The sequence below is a fragment of the Solanum stenotomum genome, chromosome 2 (genome assembly GCF_019186545.1).
Source record: "Solanum stenotomum isolate F172 chromosome 2, ASM1918654v1, whole genome shotgun sequence".
Classification (NCBI taxonomy): Eukaryota; Viridiplantae; Streptophyta; class Magnoliopsida; order Solanales; family Solanaceae; genus Solanum; species Solanum stenotomum.
The window spans coordinates 33,186,040-33,201,176 of NC_064283.1; the positions used below are offsets into that span (position 1 = coordinate 33,186,040).

Genomic DNA, 15,137 nt, shown 5'->3' on the forward strand with positions numbered 1-15,137 from the left:
AATATGTAATATGTAACGGATAAACATTACATGATGAACACAACACTTAGTACTGACTTCAACTGAATCATAACTAATGAGCACATCACTTAGGATAACTTAAATGACAAATGAACCTAGACACTTAATATAATATTTGATTTTCGACAATTCCATAACGCGCGCACAAGGAATGACGGCTGAACTAGTAATTGGGAACTATGGAAGAAGTAGATCCACTAACCCTATTAGCAAAGGGTCCACCAACATTGAGTCCATATGAAGAACTTTATCTAGCACAATTAGGAGTAGTCCATGCACTTCCCAATGTCTGAAATGGGAATGCATTATTATTCACCATTTGTGCCTCTTTTTCAACCTTTTGCTTTAGAATTTCCAATGCCTTCTTCAAGTGTTGAAGTTGGAATAAGCTAAGTTCTTCGATGGGAGATTCCCACCATACAACATCAGCTCTCTTCCAAATTTCTCGAAGGGATTCTCTGCTATTTTTCTCCATCTGGAGAACCCCCTCGAGGTTCATGAGCTTGGTATTGAGCTCACGAATACCAGCTTCTCTATGAGCCACAATTTGTTGATTGTGGACATCGTTATTTGGTGGAGGGAGGTTCCTCCCAAGGAACCTCTCCACCAACGTGTCCACGCTAAGGTGACCAAAGGAGAAAACTTTACCGTCCGAGGAAAATAAAACAATGGCAATTTCAGCACCACATAGCGTACAAAGTTCACAAGCCTTTTTGAACAGACCAACACGTCGCTTAGAAAACGTAACTCCTAAGTTTCTAGCATTCTTTATTTTCACCATGTCAACCCTTTGATGACCCTTGCTAATTCTTCTTGTCATGTCTAAACTATCACTAAGAAATTGTGATTTTTGGTCTTAACACCAAGAGCTTTATATAAGAAACTGTGTTTTAAAATAACTTAATGATATAGACGTTAATGATTATAATTAGAAAATTCATTTTTTTTTCCTAATTAGATTTATATTATTGGATTGCATTTGACCGCTATTTCGTTTGAGAACAATTTTGGAAAAAAACATATATTAAATGATTAATAAAAACCTTTTACTTTAATAATAACACCAATTTTGCATTTACCATTGAAGTTTCCTAGTCGATCATCATTTAGAGATTTTTCCTAATTAGAATTATATTATTGGATTGCATTTGACCGCTATTTTATTTGACAACAATATTTTTTTAAAATATATTAAATGATTAATAAAAACCTTTTGATTTAATAACAACATGAATTGTGCATTTACCGTTGAATTTTCCTAGTCGATCACCATTTAGAGATTTTTCCTAATTAGAATTATATTATTGGATTGCATTTGACCGCTATTTTATTTGAGAACAATATTTTTTAAAAATATATTAAATGATTAATAAATACCTTTTATTTTAATAATAACACGAATTTTGCATTTACCATTGAATTTTCCTAGTCGATCATCATTTATATATTTTTCCTAATTAGAATTATATTATTGGATTGCATTTGACCGCTATTTTATTTGAGAACATTATTTTTTAAAAATATATTAAATGATTAATAAAAATCTTTTATTTTAATAATAACACAAATTTTGCATTTACCATTGAATTTTCCTAGTCGATCATCATGTAGAGATTTTTCCTAATTAGAATTATATTATTGGATTGCATTTGACTGCTATTTTATTTGAGAATATTTTAAAAAATATATATATTAAATGATTAATAAAACCTTTTTATTTTGATAATAACACGAGTTTTGCATTTTCCTAGTGGATCATCATTTAGAGACATACAATGTATCACATCAAGTATACGCGGGGTTTGGATTTTTAAATGTTATTATTATTTATAACGTGTTACTCAAGACCTAATTAAGTAGGCTTACAAATCAGATCATGATATGATCAAGTGCTTTCTGGATCGTCTCTGACCTTCTAATTGGTATTTATCTCCAAAATGCTTATATATAAATATATATATCATGTGGTGATATATTTGTCTTTTCAATTTGTAAATGCTAAACAACTCACATTCAAATATTATATTGATTTGTATTGGATTTATTAGCAACAAACAACTCTCTCTAAATAATAAAATTTGTAAAATTATTTATTTAACAAAATTTACTAGAACAAATATATAATATAAAATGCAGAAAATAAATAAACCCGTTAAAAGGATTTGAGGGGTATTTTTATCTTTACATAGATTAATACCATGGTATTAAATTCTATGTATTCCTAATATCACCAAAAGTAAGGTATTAGTTATACATCCTATACCCATGTATGGTGTATAACTAATCCATGAATTAGTTATACCTAGGTCCTCAATTTCTATCAAATATAGTACTAAATANTATTTTTATCTTTACATAGATTAATACCATGGTATTAAATTCTATGTATTCCTAATATCACCATAAGGTATTAGTTATACATCCTATACCCATGTATGGTGTATAACTAATCCATGAATTAGTTATACCTAGGTCCTCAATTTCTATCAAATATAGTACTAAATAATACCATACAAATACATAGGCTCTAAATTTCTCCTAATATTCCCTACACTCCATTGAAATATGCAACGACTTTGAATAAAGTAGAAGACAAAATCACAACGCCTATCCCTATTAAAGATATAACTTACATCCATGGAGAGCCAACTGTATTATGGGAGGAAGAAGAGGTTGAGACCATAATCATTAAAGAAGATTTACCGTTTGCCATAATTGGAAAATTTTCTTTTGGCTGGTCAGAACTAGAAGAGATCTTAAAATTGGTCCTTTACTGTGTGAGATTCAAGGCGGAATGTAAGGCAAGATTCTTGAGTGATAGACACATCCTAATTCGCCTTACTAGTATGGAATATTACTTGAATGTCATGTCAAAAATGGGCATATTTTTTTAAGGCTAAAGATGGATATACTATCAGATGCGACCTCTAAAGTGGGAACCCTAGTTCAGCCCAGAGGTGGAAACTACTACTGCCTTAGCATGGACCTCTATTCCATCCCTATCACCTAATTTTTTCGCTAAAGAATCCTTGTTTACGATGTCCAAAGCAGTGGGAAAACAGTTAAATGTTGACATGGCTACAATAAGAAAATCTAGACCTAGTTGTGTCAAGGTAAAGGTTGAAGTCAACTTATTGAAAGAATTTCCCAAGCGGATCAATGTTGGAGTTAAGAAGACATCTTCTGGGGAAATAATCTCAACATGGATATAAATCTTATACGATTAAACGCCAAACTATTGCAAACTTTAAGGCAGGGGCATGATTTTCATCGAGGGGGTTTAAAAAGAGAAGTAAGCAAGTTGGTCGGGGAGGGTCAACTATAAACGGGTCATATTCGATAGAAGCAACTAAATAAAATTCAACTCTACCTCAACACAAACAATAAAATCGAGGAAGTATGTGTTTGACATAATGTTAAAATGAGTATGAGAGAATGTATTTTTTAAAATTTTAATTGTGGTCTTGTCTCCATCATTGTTGTATATATACGTTACTAATATACGTATCCACGCAATGCACATATAATATTAATATAGCATTTTTAATTATTTTTTATTGAGATATGTTGTTTGAGTATACTAAATCATATTTCCTTACAAAAGTCCAACTATCATATTGTTCCTCATTAATGAAATGTAATCCCTCCCCCACTGTCACGCCTCGAGCCTACACTCTGGACGTGACCGGCACTCTAGAACCATCACTGATCCCAAGCGAATCCTTAGCCTTGCTTAGTACTCAGGGGAAGACATTACTCAACGACAAGAACTTCAAATGCAAAGATTAACTCAATTGTCTCAACTATTGATAAACTCAGAAATGTCTGGAAATATTCAAATAGCCATAAGAAGGCAACTCAAGTCTCAAAAAATTAACAAGGGAAAGCGAAAACGACTCCTCAACTTCTAATGTCTATGAAGCCTCTAAATACTACGATAGATGTCAGCACAAGACCCACAATATATTAATAAATCTAAAGAATGTAAACATGGAACCCTTTGAAAAGCAAAGAGGTTTACCAAAGCTAGCTAGAATGAAATGGGATCAATGAAGTGCTTGTTCATGACCCTGAACACCTATACATGTATCATAAATAAGATGCAGATCGAATGACGCCAGTACATTGAATGTACGAGCATATAAGGGGAAAGATGAAACATTAGCAATTGAACTGATACTCTGGGAAGACAAAGTAATTCTAAAATCAGTCTCGAGCAAAGATGCCAAACAAAACGAGAATAAAAATGCAAGAATACGAAAAATCTAATATCGGTGTGAGAGTACGTGTCATGACCCAGACCGTCGTAATTGGCACCCACACTAACCATCCGGTGGGAGAACCATTACTACAACCCAGACTAAACAACTTAACCAAAAACTATGCATTTAAAATACGGAAGCAGGTTTAAATGACTATAAACATGGAGTCCCCAAAAACTCCAAGGTTTTAACAAACAACTAACGAAACTAATAGGGAAGAATAACCCCTAGAACCTGAAAGTCAATGTACTAAATCTCTACTAACGACAAGTCTAAGAACAAGGGTACAACCCCGAAGCTAAACAAAACACCTTAAACAAATAGTCTAAATTCGAAAAGGGTGGACTTAAACATCAGAGATCCATGGTAGTCTGAAAGAACTGTCTCACCCTTGAATCCGGTCACGCTCAATAGTCACTATAGACACGTAATTTTTTACCGAACTTAAGGTATTACACCATTTTTAGTACATAAATATTGCTTTTATATATAAATTATAAATTTTATGTGTCATCGTATATTAGTATTTTTATGTTAAAAGATTGGAAAACTACAAAAAAAATATATGTCTTTAGCTTTCAATTCACACTTCAAAGTGACTTTTAGTTCACAACTTCACATTATACAAAACGTCAAAATCTAAAGTAAGAACTTTATTCCTCTTAATATCTCTTTGTGTTACACTCGTATAGTTTTTCATTACATTATTGTGTTGTCGCGTCAAATTTTTTAGAGAAGTCATATATTTATTTTCTTAATAGTTAAACCGAATATCGAACCGTTAAGAACCAAAATCAATAAACCGATAAAAAATCTCTTATTGGTTTAAAGTATTTAAAAATTGAAAATCGCGATAAACCGAATGATAATACATAAAACCGAACCAAACTAACCGATGCACACCCCTAATAGTGAGCACCCGTAGCCATAAAATTCTGGATCCGCCACTGCTGGAATGTGGCAACCGATCCATTCAACACACCACAATCACAATCACAAGTATATTCTCAAGTTCATACAATTTAGTCATGATTCATGGCATTCATCATCCCTCTATCTCATTTACAACAAGTGTGATTAATCATGCTATATTCATATACATACATGTATCATAATGAAGCAAGAACGAACATACATCACACAATCATAGAATCACAACCATCACCTACCTCGAAACAAGCTTGAAACCCTAAGAAACTTGATCCTTCTCTTTCCGGATTCGTTCCGCTTGTTGTTGGTCTACAAACAATCATAATAACATGGGAATCAATAAACAATCACAAATTACCTGGATTACTAACAATTCTAACAATCCTAGATCATACCCATGGTCCCAAGTACTGAATTTAGGGTTGTTTCCACCACAGAATCTAGATAAAAACCCTCCCCCATCGACAATTACCTTTAGCCTCAAGAATGGTGGAAAACTGTCAAGAGTTGCCTGGGGTTCGTTCCTTAGCCTTAAAAATTGAAAAGTGTAGAATAAAGACGTTTTTGGGGTTTCTTTACGACCTTAAATAATTCCAAGACCCTCTCCCCACTGCAGCAGCCCCGCCCTGGTGGCAAAAATCCCACCCTTGCGGCTTGCACGAAACCAGTGACCTATTTTAATAATTCCAAGACCCTCATTTCACAAAACACCTTTAACCAACGACGCTCAAAAAATAGCGTTCACGCTAAGATTGATTCCGGGAGTTCTACTCACCCTATTTCAATTTCGTAAAGTCATACGGATTGCTTAACAACTTATCTAACTACTCATGTAATCAAAATCATAAATAATTCACCCGATTGTTACCAGATTTTCCCTACACCTTAATGACTCCGATTTCGTCCAAATCTGGACTAGGTTGGTAAATATCAAGTTACAACGAAAAAGTTTCCGACCCAAAAATTTCCCTATTGGATTTTCTATAACGATGGAACCTGGTCGTTACACTAACAAAGGTAAGAAAGGGGCCAAAGAGTAAAAGTACCTAAAACACACAAATGACCTTGAGGGTGATTATAATTTTTTAACCAATTATGCGGTCAATTGTTTTCATATAAAAGTCTAAGGCTATGTTGGATATTTAATGTTTAAAATTATACTTCAGTTTTTGCAAGGAGGAATTAGATTATATTATATTGCATATACTACTTATGAGGTTCATTTAAATGATTTGATTTTACTAATTGAAATAGAATACTTTGGCTAAGGACTAACTATACCGTCATTTCTATTTATTAAAAATGGAAAGAAGGTTATGTGATCAAATTTCTTCTGACTAAATTTTATTTGATCTAAACTCTAACTCTCCTCAAGATTACTCTAAATTTTATTTGATCTAAACTGTAACTCTCCTCAAGATTACTCAGGTAAGTATATCTACCAAATGGGTTGGTTATGCTAAATTTATCTGAATTTAACTTAATAAATACATCAACTACTGACTCACTAAAAATTTATTTATGTTAAAATTTATTGGGATAAAATATGGCTCACGCCCCAATCCGCCCACTTCTTACTAAGTTTCAATCTCTTTTTTTTGTTCTTTTATAAATTTTGGGTACCTTTTAAATTTTAATTTTTCTTTATTATACCAATATATAAGATATCAAAAAAAGAAAAATTGTTCTTTAAAACACTTTGATAAGATTACCCATGGGATAATTTGGCTAAGATATTAGTGTAACTTTTTACGTCTTGGATTGAAATGGACAGAGCTGATAAATGGATGGATTGTACAAAACTAGGACATATTCTACTAATTATATCTAAGTAGGTTTTTCTTTTCTATAGTTAGGGCATCTTATAAATCTATATCCCTTAACATACGCATACGGGTATTTTCTTATGTTTATCTCTAATAATATACTAATTGAAAATGTAAAAATGAGGAAAAAAATAGCATACTTCACATGATCAAAGTTCAGTATCAAGTTAACAATGTAGGGCTAGATGAAACAAAGGATGAACAATAATATGGAACAATATGCCTTTTCAATCGAACTATTTGAAATATGTTTTCAATTAAATCCGCATAGGGATACATATTTGAAACAAGGAGCATGATAAAAGTACTATATCTAACTTCATCAATGGTTTAGCATTGTTTAGATAAGACAGTTGATTAGCAGAGTAACTGAGTCATCCTAGAAGAACTTTGAACTCTTCTAGCATATCTAGATGGTCTTTGAGAAGTAGGATAACCTACACATAAAAAAAATAGTACTTCTAAACAAGAGCACGAGGGTTGTCAAAAATATCTATGTACTCAAATTATAAATAGCATCACCTTATCGTGCACCTCTTTGACGTTCTTTCTTTCCCTTTTAAACATGGAAAATATATCTTTCAACTCACTTTAATTTTCTAAACGTTCCTGCAAGACGTTATGAGGCCATAAGTTAGGAGTAAAGTTTTTTATTTAATAAAAATATAGACCTTTTATTATTAAAATCATAAAGTAACATATATGTAACCTCTGTTTTTTTCACAAAATTGAGTGCTTGTTCCATCAAATATGTTTTCTCATCTTCATCATTTAGGACTATTTCATCGCCCTTGGGTAAAAAAGGATTTAAACCAAGGAGCAAACTAGGATGTCCTTTCAATAAATCTTTCGCCTTTTCTATGACACTAACAATATGAATTCTGTGAGAAATATCAAGACTTAGTTCCACCTAAATCATCAAATAAGAATAGAAATTAGTGACGATTGACAATAGTCGAATTGTAGTAGCAAACCTTTTTCTCATAAAGTCCATCATAACAACAAGGAATGTGATATACTTCTCCCTTTGATTTGGAAACTTTTCCTTAACTTGGTTCAAATAAGAGAATGTCTCATCAATCGTCATTTTTGGCTTACTAGCACCAGCTCTGTCAACATCACTATCACCACTAATATTACCCAGACCACCTCCAGAAACATGTGATTGACTGTGACAAATAGAACCATAGCTAAAAGTTTGTAGTAAACTTTATTTGTCCAATATATAATATCGAGTTATGTTAAACTCTCTTCCACTTTATATTACTGCTTATTTTGGGATAAATGAAAAAGCTTTTAATAATTCATTCAAAATTGACAAATCTTTTAATATATGATACAACCAAATAAATAGTGGTACTTTTCATAGGTTGGAGCCCTTAACCTAACAAAGAATTATCTGAAAAATAAAAACTAATCTAGATCAATCCTAACAAACGCAACAAATGGTAAAGATTCAATCTCTATATTCAGTTGTGCCTGATAATTCTGTGTGGAAGACAAAAAAATGATTTTCACTACTCTGAGTTGTTGAGTAATTGCAAAAATATGGCATCTAACATGTCTTGATCACTTAAGATACAGAGACCATACATCATAGGAATGAAAAATAACTAATTTATCAAAAATTCATCTAAAAACTTTTAGTACATACAAAATTGACCTAGAAAAAAAATGAACAGAAGGCAAAGATTCTTACGAATCTCTATGGGAAAAAACAAAAGGAGAGTCGTCTCTTGATCTCTTCATGCTGCAAAAATAGAACAACAAAAATAAGTTTTAAAGTAAGAAAAACAAATAAACAAGAGAGGCTCCATTTTCTAAATAAACACACCTTTTGAGATAAGTTTGTAAAATGAAAAGTCTAATGAAATCTATGAACAAAAAGTAGATTGTAATCAATTGTTTAGATCAAAGAATGTAACAAAAATCTTATTTCGGTTAGGTTGTCTCTACCTTTTCCCCCGTCCACTTTGACTTAGAAGCACTACAACACACACAAGTTTCAGAAATAAAGAGAATGACAAAGAAGTGAGGCTAAAAAAAATTTAGAAAAAATATTGCTATTGTATATCTTATGTACTTCTAATATCATATTATGCATGTCTATTTATTGTATTAAAAAAAATTTGTCCAATAGTTAAAAAAGATAAAATATAAAAATGAGCTTAAATTAATGTAATGACCCGAAAGGTCATTTTTATAAAATTACCATTTTACCCCTCCTAGTAATTGCCCCGAGTCATTCCTGATAGTCAGTGAAGTTGGTTTGAGAATTTTGAACTATTCATTTAACTATAGTTAATTAATAAGTGAGCAAATTTTAAACAATTACTTTTAATAGGTGGTTAATGGGCCTAGTCCATAATCTATTCAATACCCTTACTACTTTGAACATATATAAGAATAAATTAGAGTTAAATATAGTTGATATTATTTATTAATTACATCACAAAAGAGCAGAACCCTACTACGGACACAAAATGCGAAAAGAATCCCAGGTGCTTCAGGTAATATGCTAAACTTAACTCTAAATCTCTTGGTACATGCATTAATTCTTAGGAGATTATATATAAATCTATTGATGGCTGAGTAAGAGAAGGTGAATTGTTTAGTTTTAATTTGTTTTCCATTAACTGCTAAGGATGAAAAAGTTTCTAAAGTGGGTGGACAAAATTAGTAGGAAATTAATAAGTAATGATGGAGAAATAAGGGAGTAATCATGAGTTGGTTATGGAGAAGAAACGATAACGATGAAATAAGGTACTGCATGGTCCTTGTTTGAAGATTAAGTACTGTTTTCGTATAACTTGACTGGATTCAGATTGTTTTCTTATATTATCACATTATAGTACAAGGTTTAATATATTGAGATAAGTAATTAAATATTATGTGTATTAGATTATAAGTGATAATGCAATAATTAGTTGACCATTATAGATATGTCATTGGTTTTTTTTTTAGAAGTTATTGCTGGTGTTCCCTTTGGCAGTATGCCAAGATTTCCAGTGGAATATTGATATGCCTTCGATGGCCATTTTGGGATAATTATTGGGCAATTATTGTAATTAATCAGTGGAAAAACTAAAGTGATAAAAAGAAGGCGTGTGGGTATAATTTTTGCATAACTGTTACTATTTTGGTGGGTTGTTTCCATCTTGGAAATATTTTTATAGGATGATCTAGTTCTCGATTTATGATATAGGAGAATTTGGAACTTAATCCTAGGCTTGAAACTTGGATGACACACCCCAAAACCGGATGTGATGGCACGTGCCCAAATCCCACCGGACATGTCAGCCTAACACCCAAAAACCTGACGATACAAAATTAATAAAACAAGAATAAGGTAGAAAGATAAGCGGAAGTCTTTTAATAAACTCAACATAACCCCAGAATTGGTTATCACATGTACAAACCTCTAATACGGAATCTGAATAAAATATACAAGTCTCATAGTAAAGTTCTAGAATAGAACATAACAGTAAATATAGATAACTTGAGGGCACATCTGGAATAAACCGCTACCTCTCAAGTAAGTCTGGAAGCTCTAATCTGAAGATGAGTAATAAGTCGGATCTGATAGAGCTGTCAACCTACACAACTGTGTAGAAGCAAGGGTGAGTACCAAAAGCAACAGGTACTCGCAAGTAACACTAAACTAAGCTAAACTAGCAGCTACAAACAACTCCTTTCAATCTTAACCAAATCACCGAAACTTCATTCTAATAGCGAACCAACAACCTATACAACACAATTCATAATCAACAGATATATCCAACAGTGTCTCAACATCAACCTCATATCCTCATGTAAGAGCAAATAGATCATATATCACATGAAGAGGGGCAAATAGGTAAAATCCACACACCACAGACAAAGATGAAGTCAAATGCGATGCAAAATGCAATAATGATGTCATGTAGTCGTGATGCATGTCTGTCCTAAGATACACATCTGTTGACGTAATCAGACCGTGTTGAATACTCAAATCAGAACCCATGGGGGCTACACATGGACCATGTTTCACCGCCGGAACCAGATCCCATCGGCATCCAAATCGCAAGCCGGAGCTAGTCCATCTCATATATCTCTAGCCGGAGCTAGTCTCAACTGTGTCTCATATCCATCCATCCTCATATCAGTGTCTCAGAACTCATGCAACAGATAGTTCACACATGGGATGAATAATGAATATGCACATGTCATCAATCACAATCATATCACGATCACATCATAGTATTACACATCATCTGTCTCAATCACAACCATATCACGACCACAGCATAGTATTACACATCATCTGTCTCAATCACAACCATATCACGACCAGATCATAGTATTACACATCATCTGTCTCAACATCAATGTCTGTATCAATCATAGCCTACTCATGCTCTTCTATCCCCTCAATATCAGTTATCACATGACTTATTCAACAAATTCAAGTCACATATAACACATTTAGCTTGTTTTATTCCACATCTTTCATTTACAATAATTTCAATCAACAAATAAAACCCATCCTCAATCCCCATTACTCCCCAACACAATTAGGAAAGTAGTCATGTGTAGTCTAAGAGTTTAACAAAGTTTAGAAGTCACTTGCCTCAAAACACTTCAACTAGTAACTCAAATTTGACTTTTTCCCTTCCGAGCACGCTCCAAATCACCACAATCAATTCATAAATGGAATCCCACAATCAATACGAATCTAACAACACCAATATCGTGAAATTTGGAGAAAAAGGGTAAATTGGTCAAAAAAATCTCGTTCCGGAAAATATTCTCAAAATCTAGAAATTTTTAGTGAAAAATGTTCCCCAAGAAATTTAGAATCCAATAGTGAAAACCGTTTCGAAGAAGGAGTTGAAATGAGTTCACAAACTCAAATTTTCTATTAAATTTGGATTAGGCAAAACCCCCAAAATTTTACACTTGAAATCTCAAATTTTGATGTTAAAATCCATAAATAATCGATGAAAATCAAAGATATAAGTTGGAAATAACTTACCCAATGAATTCCTTGCGAAAAACCACTTGAAATCGCCTATTTTTGAGCTCTCAAAGTCTAAAAATTGAGAAATGGGTATTTTCAAGTTGTGGGAATAGCTACTGATTTCTTACTTAAAAAAAGACTGTTGTTGCAGCTGAAACACAACAATAACACCAAAGTTTAAGTCCCCGTTGGACCCTCGACATTCGTTCAGAATCTCGTGCACACAAACTAAATATGTACCCCCACTAAATTCGATGTTCCGGACTCAATGGAACCGTCGAAATTTGAATTCGAGGACTCTTTGACCCGAAATTCAATAAGATGCCAAGAAACTAGTTTAACGCCAAAAAAAATTCGAAACTCAAACGGAGCGTCTAAAAATTCAACCAAGACTCATTCTAAACTTAGAATCGCCTTCCAAATCCAACGGTACTCTCAAAATTTCAATCTGAGCCTCGGAACCTCATATGTTAACCAAAGTCAACTCTTTATCAAAATTTCACAACTTTAGCAACTTAGGACCTCAATTCTTCGTTTCAACTCCGCAACTTCACACAGACCTGTTTCGACATTCTAAAACTGTCGAAATCGACGGAAATCCAATCCGAGTCCCGAAACTCCAAATGACTTGAAAAAGCACTTTTTAACCAACTTTAACTCATAAAAACTCAACTTCTCAAAAACTCAACTTTTTACCAACTTTTCCTCAAACCAACTTTACAACCACAAAACATGGGACTCGGGGTAACTATCGAAAGGGCAAAATAGTCATTTCCACGAAAAATTACCAAAATGACCTTTCGGGTCATTACATCATTCACCACTAAAAATCCTGTTCATCCTCGAACATAAAGTAAAAGAAAGTACCTGAAGCCTAAAAAAGCTGGGGATATCGGACCCGCATATCATCCTCGGACTCCCAAGTTGCCTCCCTATCTGATCGATGCCTCCACTGAACCTTCACTGAAACGATGTCCTTGGTCCGGAGCTTGCAAACCTGTCTGTCCAAAATAGCTATAGGCTCTTCCTCAAATGTCAAATCTGGACTCAACTCCACCGACTCAACCGAAATATACTTCCGGAGCATAAAAACATGGAAAACTGGATTCACGGCTGTCAAACTAGGTGGCAAGGCTAACTTGTAAGCCACCTCTCCCATTCTCTCCAAAATCTCATATGGGCCAATGAACCTAGGGCTGAGCTTGCCCTTCTTCCCAAATCTCATCACACCCTTCATGGGCGATACCCGAAGCCAAACTCGATCACCCGCCATGAACTCTAAGGGTCGAACCCTCCTATCAGCATAGCTCTTCTGCCTACTCTGGGCAGTCAAGAGCCTACTCTGAATCACACGAACACGCTCCATATCCTCTCTAAGAATATCAGTACCAGGGGAGTCCACCTCCGCTGAATCAAACCATCCAATAGGTGATCTACACTGCCTACCATACAGTGCCTCAAAAGGTGCCATCCCAATGCTAGAATGATAACTGTTGTTGTAGGGGAACTCTGCCAATGGCAAGTGTTGATCCCATCTAGTACCAAAGTCGATCACGCAAGCTCGAAGCATGTTCTCTAACACCTGAATAGTCCTCTTAGACTGACCGTCAGTCTGAGGGTGAAAAGATGTGCTCATGTCGAGTCTAGTGCCCAAATCATGCTGTAATGTTCTTCAGAAATGAGAAGTGAATACTGAACCCCTGTCAGACACAATGGACATTGGCACTCCGTGTAACCGCACAATCTGACTAATATAAATCTGAGCCAACTTCTCCACTGTATACCTCACTCGGACCGGGATGAAATGAACAGACTTGGTCAGTCTGTCGACGACCACCCATATAGAATCATAACCACCCACGGTGGTAGGTAATACAACTACGAAGTCCATAACAATCCTCTCCTCTCCCACTTCCAAGTAGGAATGGGCATCCTGTGAGTCACACCACCAGGCTTCTGGTGCTCACACTTGACCTGCTGACATGTCAAGCACCTAGCCACAAACTCTGCAATATCTCTCTTCATCCCACACCACCAATAGTGCTGACTAAGATCATGATACATCTTCGCCGCTCCAGGATGAATAAAATACCTAGAATAATGAGCCTCCTCAAGAATTGATCTGATCAAATCACCAACCTTGGGCACACATATCCGGCCCTCAATCCTCAATACACCCTTGGAGTCAATCTTAGCCTTCTTGGCTTCACCACTCATCACCTTGTCCCGGATGAGACATAACTTTCCATCCTCATACTGATGCTCTCTAATTTGCTCCATCAAAGATGAACGGGCCTCAATGAAGGCAAACACACCTCCACTCTCCTCAGAAACCCGAAATCTCACCATGTTGTCAAATAACCTCTGAACATCCCGAACCAAAGGCCATCTCTCAACACTGATCGCGGCAAGACTCCCCATACTAGGAGTCTTCCTACTCAAGGCGCCGGCCACCACATTGGCCTTCCCGGGGTGATACAAAATGGTCATGTCGTAGTCCTTGAACAACTCAAGCCACCTACGCTGTCTCAAGTTCAGATCCCGCTGAGTGAATATGTACTGTAGGCTCCTATGATCAGTAAATACCTCGCAATGAACACCATATAGGTAATGTCTCCACAGCTTAAGCACAAATACCACAGCCGCCAACTCCAAATCATGAGTGGGGTAATTCTTCTCGTGTGCCTTCAGCTGTCTAGAGGCATAGGCTACAACCTTACCCTTCTGCATCAAAACACCTCCAAGTCCAACACCCGAAGCGTCACAATAAACAGTAAATCCAACACCCTCCTCTGGCAAAGTCAAGACAGGTGCTGAAGTCAATAAAGATTTGAGCCTTCGGAAGCTCGCCTCACACTCGGGTGACAAATGAAAAGGAACCGTCTACTGAGTCAATCTGGTCAACGACGTAGCTATAGTAGAGAATCCTTGAACAAAACACCGATAGTAACCCGCCAATTCAACAAAACTCTGAATCTCGGTAGGTGATGTAGGTCTAGTCCAACCCTGAACCGCCTCAATCTTGGCCGGATCAACCCTAACTCCATCCTTAGACACCACGTGCCCTAGGAAAGCCACTGACTCAAGCCAAAACTCACA

General features: G+C 35.1%; 1 protein-coding gene across 1 annotated transcript; it reads right to left on the reverse strand.

The window, feature by feature from the left end:
• Positions 1-268: 268 nt before the first annotated feature.
• On the reverse strand, positions 269-841 carry LOC125856817 (agamous-like MADS-box protein AGL62). The gene has a single exon (XM_049536460.1). It carries the CDS (start codon positions 839-841, stop codon positions 269-271), a length of 573 nt encoding a protein of 190 aa, XP_049392417.1.
• Positions 842-15,137: the final 14,296 nt, after the last annotated feature.